General features: G+C 39.2%; 1 protein-coding gene and 1 long non-coding RNA gene across 8 annotated transcripts in view; one reads left to right on the forward strand and one right to left on the reverse strand.

The window, feature by feature from the left end:
- Positions 1-15,872, forward strand: part of MGAT4A (alpha-1,3-mannosyl-glycoprotein 4-beta-N-acetylglucosaminyltransferase A) — a 155,593-nt gene that overhangs the window by 133,046 nt on the left and 6,675 nt on the right. For all 6 annotated transcript variants that reach the window (XM_077915096.1, XM_077915094.1, XM_077915097.1 and 3 more), the window contains 4 exons: positions 1,169-1,276; positions 1,395-1,588; positions 6,034-6,112; positions 6,785-6,851. In XM_077915096.1, the coding sequence (XP_077771222.1) occupies positions 1,169-1,276; positions 1,395-1,588; positions 6,034-6,112; positions 6,785-6,851 (448 nt within the window). The remainder of the gene's footprint in view (positions 1-1,168; positions 1,277-1,394; positions 1,589-6,033; positions 6,113-6,784; positions 6,852-15,872) is intronic.
- Positions 1,256-14,675, reverse strand: LOC144324010 (uncharacterized). 2 transcript variants are annotated; one of them, XR_013389394.1, is made up of 3 exons: positions 14,531-14,675; positions 2,932-3,068; positions 1,256-1,390 (listed from the first exon to the last, which is right to left on the reverse strand). It is a non-coding gene; the product is annotated as an uncharacterized LOC144324010 (long non-coding RNA). The 2 variants fall into 2 exon arrangements; XR_013389393.1 differs by having other exon boundaries at positions 14,471-14,653.

Raw genomic sequence — 15,872 nt, forward strand, 5'->3', positions numbered from 1 at the left:
AGAAAATTATTGGAGTCCTTCCCAAGTTGGAAGTGTCTTACAAACAAAGACCTACAAATGTGTCTTTCCAGTATGTTCTTGGTCTAGAACTTGTAAAACTCCCTGAAAAGAAAAAGCATGACAAAATAGCCGGGGCTTGAAGTACTGACTTAACACACAATGAGAGCCCTGCCAGGAGGATGGGTTTCACATCCTGACCAAGAGTGAGGACAGGTTGTAATCTGAAGTCTGGACCGTGAGGCACTTCAGGTTGAAACACAAGTGTCCCATAACTGTGCTGAGTTGTGGAACTTTAAATATCATGCACTTCCTTATGGTCAAGCTATTGCCTTGTGTTTTCAGATTACTTTGATGCAACAAAATGTGTCCTTTATTATTTGCAAATCCTTCATTGTATTATCTGATGCTATTCTATATTCTGTATATATGAACCAAACTTCTAGTTTATAGTGTGTGCATTTTACTTTTTATTTTTTTAAAGATTTTATTTACTCATGAGAGACAGAGAGAGAGAGGCAGAGACATAACCAGAGGGAGAAGCAGGCTCCCTGAGGGGAGCCCCATACAGGACTCGATCCCAGGACCCTGGGATCACACCTTGAGCCAAAAGCAGACACGTAACCACTGAGCCACCCAGGTACCCCTAGTGTGTGCATTTTAATGTTAAAAGTAAAATCTGTATTTTGACAAATCCTGAAGAAGGTTGGAATTAAATCCTTAGCTCTTCTCTTAGTTGTGCTTATTTTAAATTTCCATATCAAATCTGTTTATCAAGTAGGTAGCAAATCTATTTATGTCTTAAAAAGGCCCCTAAAATTTTTTGACTTGGAATTATGAGATGAAGTTGGATTCTTTTCAATATTCTTAATAGGACTTCTGGAAGGGGCACCTGGGTGTGGTTCAGTCCATTGAGCATCTGACTCTTGGTTTCAGCTTAGGTCATGATCTCAGGGTTGTGGGATAGAGTGCCATGTCGGGCTTTGTGCTGGGTGCGGAGCCTGCTTAAAATTCCCATTCTTTCCCTCTGTTCCCCCACCTCCCACCCTACTTTTAAACTGTCTCTAAAAAACAAAAACAAAAACTAATAAAAGGACTTCTGGTTTTTCTGATGAGGACAGGTTTCACTTTGTAATGTGATACTAACATGCTTTTTTTCCCCAATATTTAGAAACATTGTGATAGACAAAAAGCAAATCTGCGAATTCGCTTCAGACCTTCCCTTTTCCAACATGTGGGTCTGCATTCTTCTCTATCAGGAAAAATTCAGAAACTCACGGTTAGTGATTTAATTTTATTTTTCTCATGCACATATATTTAGTGTATAGTCATTCCTCCTCTTCTTAAGTATAAATAAGCTGTCTGTTGTTTAACAGCATACGTGTCTTTCCTCCTAGGATAAAGATTACATGAAACCATTACTTCTTAAAATCCATGTAAACCCACCTGCAGAGATATCTACTTCTTTGAAGGTCTACCAAGGACATACACTGGAGAAAACTTACATGGGGGAGGATTTCTTCTGGGCTATAACCCCAATAGCTGGAGACTACATCTTGTTCAAGTTTGATAAGCCAGTTAATGTAGAAAGGTTGGTGACTATTGAAATATATTTGGTCCTACGATTTTATGCCTCTTATTCATTTTTTTAATAATAAATTTATTTTTTATTGGTGTTCAATTTACCAACATACAGAATAACACCCAGTGCTCATCCCGTCAAGTGCCCCCCTCAGTGCCCGTCACCTAGTAACCCCCACCCCCCGCCCTCCTCCCCTTCCACCACCCCTAGTTCATTTCCCAGAGTTAGGAGTCTTTATGTTCTGTCTCCCTTTCTGATATTTCCCACACATTTCTTCTCCCTTCCATTCCCTTTCACTATTATTTATATTCCCCAAATGAATGAGAACATATAATGTTTGTCCTTCTCTGATTGACTTACTTCACTCAGCATAATACCCTCCAGTTCTGTCCACGTTGAAGCAAATGGTGGGTATTTGTCATTTCTAATGTATGCCTCTTATTCATAGTGTAATTTATGATTTTTTTTGTGTGTGTGTGTATAACAGATATGAGGAGACAGTGGGTCCCAAATGTTAAGTTATAAATACATCTTCTACAACTTGGTAAAAAATGAGTGCATTGTTTTCAGATACGACCCCAGCACTTAGCATGTTTGGTAAATTCCATTGGTATTGCTGAACATGTATTTAGTATAGTTTTTTAGTACGTTTATATAGAACTGTCCCTCAAAATATAAAATTAGTTTTCATGTCCTTATTCTAGAATATCCCTTAGGACTTGACTGAGAGTCCGTTAACTAGCAATTTGACTGAAATGATAAATTTGACAGACCGTGAGACCATCCCTAGTCAGTGATTTTACACAAGTTGGTTTGCTTTTAGACCACCACAGAAGAATTTAGAAACTCTTAATGTTTTTCAGAGTTTATGTTCATTTTATGAAATTTAGGACTCTTTTCTCCCTGTTTTTTCAGTGGTAATGATGTCTTCAACTTCCCCTTGGTTTTGGGTATATTCCCCAGACTGTATGCTGTCTGTGGTACACTTAAATGCAATCCTTGAATGGAATATGATTTTTGTAGCCCGTGGCATATTGTGTTATGTGTTCTCATGAGAGGGCTGTCCAGTTTTTAGAACCCACCAAAAATCATTTGTAATAATTCTATTTAAGGTGGTCAGAAACAATGCATAGTGATAATGTTATTCATTTTATTTTATTATTCTAAACTGATTCTAAAGAGGAATTTAAGTGTGTAAAATGTTTTTGGCGATGGGAGTATCACTGGAAAAATGTATAAAAATAGTTTTGAGTAATATTTTGCATTTATGAGTATAAAATATTTTTGTTGTTATTTAATGTTCATTTTTATACTAGATAGCATGATATTCAGCACTTTGAGGTAGTGCTTACCATGCTTAAAAGAGTCATCATGGGGGTGCCTATGTGGCTCAGGTTAGTTGAGCATCTGACTCTTGATCTCAGCTCAGGTCTTGATCTTGGGGTCATGGGTTTGAGCCCCGTGTTGGGCTCCATGTTGGTTGTGGAGCCTACATGAAAAAAAATCATCGTAAATATCTGATATGAATTTAATATCCAAAATATATAAACTTATACAACTCAACACTGAAGAAGACAGTTTGATTAAAAAATGGGACAGAGGACCTGAATAGACATTTTCCAAAGATGACAGACAGATGCCCAACAGATGAACGAAAAGATGCTCAGCATCAGTAAGCATCAGGGAGGTGCAAGTCAAAACAATGAGATATCACCTTATGCCAGTTAGAATGGCTGAAATCAGAATGACAAAGAACAGGTGTTGGCAAAGGTGTGGAGAAAGGAGAACCCTCATGCACGCTGCTGGTGGGAATGTAAATTGGTGCAACCACTGTGGAAAACAGTATGGAGCTTCCTCAGAAAATTACAAATAGAAATACAATATGATCCAATAATTCCGCTGCTGGGTATTTATCCAAAGAAAAGGAAAACACTAATTTGAAAAGATGTTTGCACCTCTGTGTTTACTGCAGCATTCCTTACAATAGCCAAGATATGGAAGCAACCCAGATGTCCATCAGTAGACAAATGGATAAGGAAAATGTCACATATGTACACACAAGGGAATATTACGTGGCCACAAAAAGGAGGAGATCTTGTCAGTTGTGACAACATGGATGGACCTAGAGGGTATTACTAAAGTAAGAGATAGAAGTCAGCCTGAGAAAGACAAATACCGTATAATTCCACTCAGGAATCTTAAATCCCACAAATAAACAAAAACAGAATCAGACCTGTGAATACAGTAAACAAACTGGTTGCCAAAGGGGTGGGAGTGGGGGGTTGGGAAAAATGGTGAAGGGGAGAGGGAGATGCAGGCTTCCAGTTATAGAATGAGTAAGTCACAGTGATGAAAGGCACAGCATAGGGAATATAGTCAGTGCTACTGTTATAGCAATGTATGGTGACAGATGGCAGCTACACTTGTCGTGAGCAGAGCATAACATATAGAGATGTTGAATCACTATGTTGTACACCTGTAAGTAATGTAACATTGTGTGTCAGCTATACTCAAAGAATTTTAAGAACAAAGAGTCATCATAGAATTAGAAACAATTAGTTCCTCTCCATAAATAGGAATAGTCTCAAATCCATGTCTTTTGGTCTATTTTTAGCAAGTTAAAATAGTGCTCGCAAGGAATCTGCTGAAGAACTCCTGTACTGGAGATTCAATTTCTTAACAAATATATTTACAATAAACTTTTGTTGACCTTACTGAGGACACAGTTCTAGTAATAAAAGACATTTTTTAAAAATCATAGTACATTTGAATTTTCTTAGAGTTCACAGACCCATTCTGCTGGAATAGATAAAAGGAATCACTTTTTGATTTGCACAATAACTTACTTGTTGTTAGAGGGGAAAAGCAGAAGTTGTGTTTCTCAATACAGAAATCAAGTGTTGGGGAAAATATTTTCTGAATATATAACATATGTTTTGACTATACAAAAATTTTAAAATATGAAAAATGAAAAAATCACAACCTGAACGACACCATTTTGACCATAATGGCACATTTTTTCTTGATAATACTGTGCACTTTCTACTTTGAAAGCCATCATAGTCTATGTATAATTTTATATCTTATATTTTATATCATAATCTGTTATAAGTGATTTGTAAACATTTTAATGGTTGCACAATATCCCAATGCCTGGCTGTACCATCATTTATTTCTAGTATTAAACTTTACAGATCATATTGAGTTTTGCACTGTAAATAATCACACAGTAAATACCTCTCAGTCAGTCTAAACACCAAGTTCTGTCCATTGTTCTTTTCTTAAAAGTGGCTTCCTCTGTCTTGTATTGTTGCATCTATAGCTGAGGTGAGTGGCCCATGGTTAAAGGAAGCAGCATTCCAAGTCAAAGATACCTTTTAAAAAAGTGGTCTCTCATCTGAAAATGTTGGAATTATTTTTTGGTGTAGCTTAGAGGGAGCTAATCTTAGCTTAGAAGGTGCCCTTCCCTGTGAACATTTGAAAATCAGGCCTTAATCACAGGTGATTTTTGCCCACAAATACCATACTGTATCTTAACCATACTGTAACTGCTCCTTGCTACAATCGTGTGAAGTAGGTGAGAATCTCTGCACTGTATAGAGGAGACTTGGGCTCAGAAAGCTAATGGAACTTGCTGAAGGTGAGAATTCTGTTAAATGCGACACCCTGAATTTGGATCCAAGTCTAAGTATAAACTTCTAACCATTTAACTTAGCTAAACTTGAGTTTTCAGTTTAGATTTAGATATGCTTTGCATGCCCTGTCTGGTTTTATGCCCTCCTCCCCCCCATACACTTACATATCCACACTAGTTTTCAGGATATCAAAACCTGAGGACATTATCCTCATACCCAGAGAGTATTTTAGATTGATCACAGTTGTTTTTCAGATGTTCATACTGATAAGTGGAATTATTCAAGTATTCGAAATTGGTTAATTTACTTTCAGGCTACTAATACTAAAACTATTTGTATTGGATAAAATGAGTCTTTGAACTTGCTGTGGCTCACGGCTGTCCTGGTGAAAGTTTTCTCTGATACAAGATACAGTAGTATTATTTAGGTGCTGCAGCTTTGATTATTCCCCTTGAGGGGTTTATATATTTAAAACAGTGTAAACAGCAATATAAAATTGTCCTTTAAAAAAAAATCTATTAAATACATTATTAACGGTAAGCAACAAACATGCCCCTTCTGATGGAAGGAATGGACATATCACCTCCGATTGCTTCTTTAAATTTTTAAGTGCCCAGTAACTATTCAGATATGGCACAATGGCACAATATGGATCATGCCATTGCTATACGTTCTGGTGCTGTCAGCTTTGTAGTCAGAGGCTCGTTTAGAAAGCTCGCTCTGAAAAAAAAAAAAAAAAGCAAGCTCGCTCTGAGGTAGGGCAATCTTGAATCTTTGTAAAGTCTCATCCAACTCATACTTTTATGTTTGTTTTTTCAGTTATTTGTTCCACAGTGGTAACCAAGAACATCCAGGAGATATTCTGCTGAACACAACTGTGGAAGTTTTGCCTTTTAAGGTATGCCTATTTTTTCCCCCTTAATTTTTCTTAAGAACAGAGACTGATAGGTAGACTTGGTTGGAGGTTATTCTTGTTTATGTGGTAAAGAAAAGTCTCATGATTGCAGGATCTTAGCAGTGAGCAGAATTAATTTTTTTAAAAAATATGGAACACATAGTATATTGTCCCATTTGTCTTATTCATAGAAAGAGCCTCCATTTTGTTTCATGTTGGAAAATAACTTGGAAGTTCAGGCTAGGAAAATAAATGAATTATCATCTTACTTGAATATTTACTAGCTGCTTAATGTTTTCAGTCTCAAAACGCCATGTGGTTTTAATGCCTGTTGCTTAATACACAAAATTAATTTACTGGTCTTTAAGGAGTGCTTAGATTTCTTTCAAGTTAAGATGGTTTTTTACTTTTAATAAAAAAAATCATGTTCTATTAAATTTAAAGTTGATTAAGATTTAAATTTTCTAACCACTAATATTTTCTAACCACTAATATATAGATTCAGATAGCTAAAAAAATGTATTGATAAACTCTTTAAGGTTCAAGATTGAGATGACATTTTCTCTTTTTTAGTGATAGCTGTGCCACAAACACTTTTATGTTTATTAAGCTCTGTTAGATCTGTTTTAAATAGAAGTAATGATTTGTAAAAGTAATGTTTCTGTTCTGTTTTAGAGTGAAGGTTTGGAAATAAGCAAAGAAACCAAAGACAAACGATTAGAAGATGGTTATTTCAGAATAGGTAATAACCTCCTGCCTTAGTAAAACGTGCTTGACTTTTCTGGACTTACTCCTAGTTTTAAATTCTTGTTGGACATTAAGCACTTTAGGGTTACAGTTACCAGTGTGCTCCCAAGTTGTTTGTCCTCATGTGTCACTACATACTTTTATTATCTCAACCCAACCAGGAGCTCAGATCAAAGGTTCATTTGCTGGTTCTCTTCCTCTGTCCACCTGCCCTTTCACTGTCCCCCTCACTGATATTACCTATATTACCTATCTGCAGTCTCACGGGGTGACCTCAGCTACTTGCAGAGTGCATGCAGCATCCACATGCCAGAATCTGTGCTTTTAGCCTGCACCTCCCCCCAAACCTTCAGGTCTGTGTGCCTTCTGAGTGGCCCCACACTCATCTACTCTGAGCATCTGTAACACGGTCATGTCTTTTGGTCCCCATGGTTTTCGATGTCACCATTCACCTGGTTGCTTATGCCTAACTCTGGGAGACACCCTGAGCACCCACCTCCTTTGCACTGCGCATTAGCATGAAACACGTCTGTCTGTGTGGGAATGCATAGTCCTTGGCCTGGGACGGTGCTCTCGGCCTCCGCCTCCACTTCTGAGCCAGGGAAGGACTGCATCTCCCTGCGTCCTTTCCTTGGCTTTCCCCGGAGCCACCATGGTTGCCACCGTGGTTTCCTTTCTAAAATGTACGTGTTCCCATTATGTTAACTGGGGATGGACTTTAACCACATTCCATCATCAGATCCCTGAGCTCTGTCCATTTTCACATCTTGCTTCCTTTTATCCTTAATGTCCCTGGTCCTCAGACACTCGTTCCTTTAATGTTCCTTGTCCTCACGTGCAGCCATGTGTCTGGCCATTTTCTCCGCCTGAAATGACTGACTGCTATTTCTCCTAATGAATGCGTTCTCATTCTTTATTAAACGCTGTATTTGCCCCTCCTCTCTGCTCTTTGTTACCATGCTCTGTGCGCCCTGACCGTGTAACCTTGCTGTGCCACAGTCGTGCGCACTCACTGTGGGAGGGGAGGGGGGCCTTGTCCCTCATGTGTCTCCTGCAGTTGACATGGGGCCTGTAGCTGCATGGTCATCAACTCAGTGAATGATTACATATTTTCTTTTATTTAAAACAAATGAATGCTTTCCTCAATAGTAGGCAGAAGAGAGTATTGGTTAAGTTTACATTGTATTACAGGACAGATACATTCTTAAAATTCTTTCTAGAGCGGTTTTACATTTGGTGGCATTGTTTCTGCTACCAGGCTTGGATGATAACCCTAATTTTTGTGTCATTCTGGTGGATGGATGAGTTTAATTATTTTCATATTTGGATTATATCTTAGCTCGTTTCTAAAAATGTACATAAAATTGGCTGCATATACAAGACATTTATTAACCCTATTACTTGTCAGTTATTTAGTGTCTGAGACTGTTGTGTTCTAGGTTAGGAAAGCATAGGAAATTGAACATTCGTAGTAAGTTCTCTGCAGCAATTTGAAGATAATGACCATCTAAAACATCAACTCATTCATATTTAGAATTGAAGAGAATTTATGGATCAGCCAGTCTTTTTGTGTAACAAAAAGGTACATCAGAAACAAAGAGCAATCGACTTTTTTGCAATTGAATATAATTCTCCCTAAGTATGCTCTAGTGGAATAGCTTTGCAGGCAACTTTCTCTTGGTGAAACAGCCATAACTGGTGAAAATTATTTTCAAGAAAATATAGCAAATGGAGAGCCATTACTCATGAAAACCTGAATCTCAGTAAGTACACGAAGGGGCTGTGGTGTTTGGGAGTGACCTGACCTGCTCCACTACCCACTCTGCCCAAGCTCAGAGACCCAAATGCGGCTCTCTGCGGGTGCAGCCAGGAGCACTAGACTCCTTTCCACCAGCTCCCACTGTAGGGCTGTGGTTTCTCACCAGGAAGAGCAGGCTGCCAGCATCTGTCATCATCCTCAACTCCATATTGCAGAAACTCGATTCCAGACCAGAGCAGCTAAGAGATGTGAGGCTCCTTCTTCCAACCTAACCTCACTCAGGGGTGACCCTCATCACCCTCACCTAAGCTCCCTTGCCCCAGCACCCTGGGAGATGGAAGCCAGGAAAACAAAGGGTGACTGCTACAACCCAGTCAGTGCTCAGAGAGCAGGGGTGTCACTCCAAGGTAAGTGGGCTGATGTCCCTACCAAAGATCCTGAGCAGTGGTGCAGAGGTGTTCTCCAGGAGAGAGTCAGTTGAACACTGGAGCTTTCCCTGAGGGGACTGATAAACTTGAAACAGAGCCTGGGGGAGTTGAGGCCTCTGAGGGACACTGTGGAATACAACGGAGATTTTGATGGCAAGCAACTAAGAGGAGACAGGTAGCTACATTGTAGACCATCCAGAAGTTTGACAGAACCAGGGAAGGAGAGAACTACTAAGAGCCTCCTGTGGTGGGAACAAGCCACAAAGACAGGCCCCACGTGGGGGCCTGGACTTAACTGGGCAGAGTGTGCAGCCATTTATGCTTGAAGGTGTGTTGAAGATGGAACCCAGCCAGCAGGTAGTGGAGCCATGACGGCTGGGGGCAGGGTGGGCGGGTACAGCATCATGGCCGAGGACAGGCTTGTTGAAGGAAATCCTGCCGTCATTAGTAAGTTAAAGCTGTGAGGGGAAAAGCCTTGTCAGAAACCCTGGAAGGAGAGGATGGAGGGCCGTTGGTTGAGGCGCCAGGAGGGCTCAGAGGGTGGGACCCTGGAAGTCTCGCCAGTGCCAGGATTTGGGAATTCTAGTCACTTCTCAGTCATTTCCTCCTTCCTTTCCTCCTTCTTTGCTGTCTTTTAATGCTGACCTAACAGACTGTTGGGTCAGAGACAAAAAGTACATTTCTTGTTCGGAAACACAGGACAGGCACATGGTACCAAACGCAAATTTGAAGACAGAAACTTAAAAGTCTCCTTTGCTCTTCTTTTCCCTCCTACCCAGTGCTTCCCGGAGGCAGTTCCCTTAATGATGTGTGTCCTTCCAGAAGTATTCTGTTCATAAATAAAAATATGCGAGTTTATTTTTTAAAAACACACAATCACACACAAGTGATAACATGCTCTGCACTTTGTTCTGCATCTTGTCTTTTCACTGAGCAAAATACCTATATACAGGGGAGATGAACATTCCAAAAAGCTGTAACATTTCAGATGCACAGAAGATACAGATACTAATGTAATGAGTATCTGTGTATCTGGCTTGAGATGCGCCAGTCAGTTGTTCTTCCCTGATATCTTCTTTTCCCCTTCCACCTGACGAGAACTACTGTCCTGAGCGTCGTGGTTACCATTTGCACGTATGCTTTTATTACCTATGTGTGATACATTCCTGAACAACACACAGTGTTAATTTGCTTGTTCTTAAATTTGAGAGCGATGAGATGTTCTGTAGTCTACAGTGTCTTCTCTGACCATCATGAGATTTGTCCACGTGGATGTATCAATGGCTCATTCATTTTCACTGCTGCGTAAATTTCCATGGATGAATATATATCACTGTCTGTTCTGTTTGGCTATTAAATTTGTTTCCATTTTTTTTCCTGTTACAAACAATGTTGGTCTGAACAATTCTGTACATGTATGAGAGTTTCTCTGCATTGGGAATGCAAGTAGGTCTTTAGCTGCATTATCTTCAGTTTTAGTTTATTATTTGTATTCTTTCTTCATTCTTTTAATTGGCTGCCCAGAATTCCCTCATGTTATACAGCATATCATAATTTATAGAGATGTTTGCAGTTTTTGCTGCAATATATACTCTCTTCAGACATGTCAGAGTATATCTGCAGGATAAAATCCTGGGTGAAAAGTGTTGTTTTTTTTAAGATTTATTTATTTTAGAGAGAGCATGTGGGTGCCCGCATGCTGGAGTGGGAGGCACAGAGGGAGAGGGAGAGAGTCTTAGCAAGAGCCCAGTGCAGGGCTCGATCTCACAACCCTAAGATCACAACCTGGGCCAGAACCACTTAATTGACTGCACCACCCAGGTGGCCTCTGGGTAAAAAGTGTTGTAATGAGGCCAGTTATATCATTAGATAATCATCTTTCTAATTAAATGAGCCCATCAGATGACAGTATAATATCTCATTAAAATGTTTTAAATTTCATACTATTTTTCAGCCCTCAGTAATTCAGTAACACTTTTTTGTAGCATATACTTCCTACCCCATTATAGCCCCAAAATGGATATACTCTTCTGAAATAAAATTAATACTTTTTTAATAAAAACATTACTTTGGAAGTTGATATGTTTAATATTACAAGTCTTGGGGGCATCTCAGTGGCTTAGTCAGTTAAACATAGGACTCTTGATTTTTGGCTCACGTCATGATCTCAGGGTTGTGAGATTGAGGCTGGCATGGGGTTCCGCACTCAGCATGGAGTCTGCTTGTACCTATCCCTCTGCCCCTGTCCCCACTCTGATGTGTGCACGCTCTTTCTCTCTAAAATAAATAAATCTTTAAAAAAAATACACAAGTATTCTCTGGTATGGTTTTCAAGTTGAACATACCTTACTAAAAGCCTAGTGATTATATTGTAAAACTCTAGAGTAGACTGCATGATGAGTAAACAATAGCCCTTGGTCCAGATCTGGCCCACTTCCTGTTGTTTTTCACCCCCCCCCCCACTTCCTGTTTTTGCTTAGAATGTTTAAAATTTTTGTTTTCACTTTTAAGTGGTTTGAAAAATGAATTATATGTTGTAACATGTAAGAATTATAAACAATTTAAATTTCAGTGTCCATAAATAAAAGTTTTATTGGAACATAGCCATGCTCCTTTATTTATGTATTGTCTGTGTGCTTTTATGCTACAACAGCAGAGATGAGCAAATAGTTGTAGTAGAGGTTGGGGTGGTGCTCTGATTGCTTTGTATCAGCACTCTGCACTACAATGGCAGTAATGCATTTATAATTTGACAGGTTTTCAAGTGCCACACGCACCTGTGTACCACCATACTGGGACATTTTTTAAAAAAATGACCAGTGTGTACCCATCATGTCAAAACTATACAAGTGGACTTTGAATGTCAGTGCTTTCTAACACTTTCTAACACAAAAATCCGATAATTTTACAGAATCAGACGCCAGGTCATCGTGGTTATTATGCTGTGATGCAACAGCTGTGCTAGAGAATATATTACCATTCTGAGCCCTCATAATACTCCCAACTCACAGGAAAGCAGAGGTCAGAAAATTAGAAAACTTAAAAGAGTATTTCATTCCAGCAGAATTTCTTCACAAAAATAAAAAATTCAAATGAGGCTGTAACCTAAGTGAGTTTCAGAGTCACTCGTGTGTTAGCCAAGAAAATAAAACTGATTACCAACAGTGAGTTAAACTGTATTTAATTAGGGGCACCTGGGTGGCTCAGTCTCTGCCTTCAGCTCAGGCCATGATCCCTGGGGTGGAGCCCTGCATCAGACTTCCTACTTGGCGGGGAGCCTGCTTCTCCCTCTCCCTCTGCTTGCTGCTCTCCCTGCTTGTGCACCCTCTCTCTATCAAATAAATAAATAGAATCTTTTAAAAAATCATATTTAATCAGAGCAGCCAAAGATACATGTGCAGATAAACTTAAAGGCCATTAAGCTTTCAGCAAAAACTGCTTGAAGAATTGAGGACATTGGAAATGGTATCAGTCAAAAAACAGACTACTGACTGTGTAGTTGTCAATGTGATATATTTATAGCATATTTTAAGGTAAACTAGACGAAAGTGGTAACAAAGCAGGAAGGTAATAAATGTATATCATTGTAAGATTATTAGTAATTGGCAAAACAGTATTTTTTGAAACCAGACTGATAAAGAAGTAAATTGTAACATCTAAAATACCAATAAAAATAATATAAAAATAAATAAATGGATATGTAAAAAGAGGTTGGATAGAAAATAAACAATTTAAACCAGAGAGTGTTCGAAGGTTTCCTCCTCATTGTAATTATAAGAATTATATTTAATATTTATGTAACAGATATTCACATCTTGCTAAGAAACAACTCCCTTCATAGAAGATGAAAAAATACTGCAAGTATTTTATTATGCCAGTTGTTTATCTTTCCAAAACCCCAACAGTATCATCTTCCTCAAAATTAAATGTGATTTTCACTAAATGTTCTTTTTTTTTTTTTTTCTAAATGTTCTTTACTTAGTTGATTCCCAACTACTTGATGCTGCTGGGGTTTTTTGTTTTGGTGATTTTTTTTTTCCTGGTCTTTTTGCATTTGTGTGTGTAAGGGTTTAAGTACACTAATGAATTTTGGACCTTTTTGGATGAGGCTATTTGCAAGATCACTGTCAGAAATCCTGCTTGTGCAGAGTATCTGGGGATATCTCAGTGCATAAAAAGTCATTATAATATGTGGGAAACCGAATCTAGACCTGCAGTACAAAGAAAGCCTAAAAATCTTCTTACGCTAAGATAACACTAGAATAAAAATAGGTTCAATTCTATCATTTTCATTAAAAAAGGAAGTTATTTTGTCTCAAGTTGATATATGTTACTTGTACGACCCAGTTATTTGGAGTCAATGCCAAGATTGAAGTAACTGAAGCATTGGTCTCTGAACCGTCTGCATGGAAGCAAGTATAGGCAAGAATATTTTCCAGCAAGCTGAGAAAACACAAACGGAGTACAACCTGAAGTGGAATCTGCTAGGATGTGGTACAGTGAATGGTGGTAAAGATACGTATGAAGAAGGCGGCTTAGTCAGATAAATTTACAATGTTTGTGAAAATGTAAACCGTTTAAAACCAATAGTTATTATTCATCAGATAGTGTACGGGAAATACTTGAATCTGTCCTATATCATTGTTTTTTTGAACCAGCAGCATCAGGAGTGAACTTCACTCACCCTCACAGGCTTTGCCATGATCAGTTCTGTGAATTTTTGTCAGAAATACGAACTGAATGAATAGTGTGACTTGCTGGACCACAGAGCAGCTCTGGGGCTTACCAGTGATAAATTTTATCATGGAAAACAAAAAAACAAAACCTTTTTCCACTTTCTTTTTTTCTTTGGGGGGGGGGGCAGGAATAAGATTAGAATTTTTCCCAGTAAGAAGAAAAAATCCGAATTTTTTCCCTTCACTACTGTTAACTCTTTGAAAGTCAGTTTTTGCTGAAGACTTGATGTTTCTTAATTCAACCTCATATTACAAGACAAAATAGTGCTTATATGCAAACCTTGTATTTAAGTCAAGAATGACATTTTTTGAACTATACAAACTAATCCAGGGGCTTCCACCTAACTTTTGCTTGGAAGTGACTTACGTCCTGTGCCTAGTGACCCATACACGGCAAATATCAGGAAGAACCCAAGGGAATTCCATCATAAACACCTTCCAAGGGACGAGGCTGCGCCACTGAAACCACGTGCTCGCACCCATGGATCTCGCGGTATCCAGGCCGTGGGAAGGGCACCACCCACGGTAAACTACATAAGCTCTCAGGGATCCACACAGATGAACGCTTGCAATCAGTTGTAATGAGGAAGATGACTCAGAATCCCAGTGCCTGAAATGTTAACCCCCACCCCGCAAAGGAATTACGTTCTCCTTGGCCCACCTACATTCGCAAAAACATAAAAGTACTCACTATTGGTTAGAATTTGATTTCATCAGTAAACATTTTGTGGAAACTTCTGTAAGTACCAACCTGGTATCTTCCCTTTTCCTCTTGGGCCCTCAAAGCCCAAAGTACCTGCCACCTGCCCTTTGCAAGAAGCGGGGGGCGCCGCGACCCGGCCCCGCACCGCTACCAACATGGCGCCAGTTGCTGAGCGGAGCATGCGCACTGCGGGGCCGTACCAGCCTCTGTCCTGGGCCCGCGCATGCGCCCTGCTCTGCTCCCCGTGCGAAAATTCACAGACTAGCCTGAAGGGAGACCAGCAGGAAATGGTATCAGAATCGGCGAGAATCAGCAATTTTGCGCAGGAAGCTTTGGGAGATATTGTTGACTGTAGTCAGCCCGGCCTTGGGACAACACTGAACAGGCAAGATGGGTTTGGTGCTTTGGAAAGTGTGAAAGCTGCTAGTGAACCCTGTTCTTTATCAGGAGAAGTAACTCAAAGCAACGAAACTCTTGCAGAAAAATCCAAGACTTGTCAACAAATCTTGTTGCGAAGGTGGTTGGCTGATCAAGATAGCACTCAGGAATCCTTCAGAACTGGATGAATTCATAAGCGAAGAAGCATATGAGAAATACAGAAAATCTCCTGAGGAATGAAAATGGGACCCCTAACTAAACTAGTATGAAACAACATAGCCTAGCATAGTCGTCTTACGTTAGTGATGCATAGAGGACCTAAAATAGCAACCACTAGCAGCCAATGGAAAAAGAAACTACTTGCAACAATGCTAATGGAAGAAAACACCCCTTGATTTTATGATTGCACATAAGCGCAATATGCATATGTTTTGCAACCCAGATTTTTTTTTTCTTTTATATTTTGCAACCCAGATTTTTATGCTAGGCTCCAGTTGTGATGCTTAGAATCCTGAAATTATCTGTGGTTAAAAGCTAGTTATAAATGACAAAACATGGCCCAGAACAAACCATTTTTCTGTCACTTTTTCAATAGCATTTTGTTGTGGTTTTAGAATATTCCTCACAGCAAGAAAAATTGGATACAGGGCCTGGTACCTTTTTATAGAACATCTTGGTCCTATCCCTAAGGAGAGCTTTTTCAGTTTGTAACTTATCATAGGAGCTTTCTATTAGAACCTCCTGGAGGAGGTATCACTTCATAATCCCTTCTAGAAGTGACACAGGGATAAAATACATACAGATTGAGCCCGTGCACAAGGCCAACCATAGTATGTATGTCTGCAAGCATTGAAACGTGTTATTACTAACTTAAACCTCAAAGGGTCAGACTAAGAGATAATACAGAATATACTTTGGTAGGGCTTGGTTAAGTCACATTTTATCAAAAACCTACATGTTCAAACATTTTTGATGCAAGAACAAATTATATATATATATGTATATATATTTA

Source organism: Canis aureus, chromosome 11 (genome assembly GCF_053574225.1).
Source record: "Canis aureus isolate CA01 chromosome 11, VMU_Caureus_v.1.0, whole genome shotgun sequence".
NCBI classification, from domain to species: domain Eukaryota; kingdom Metazoa; phylum Chordata; class Mammalia; order Carnivora; family Canidae; genus Canis; species Canis aureus.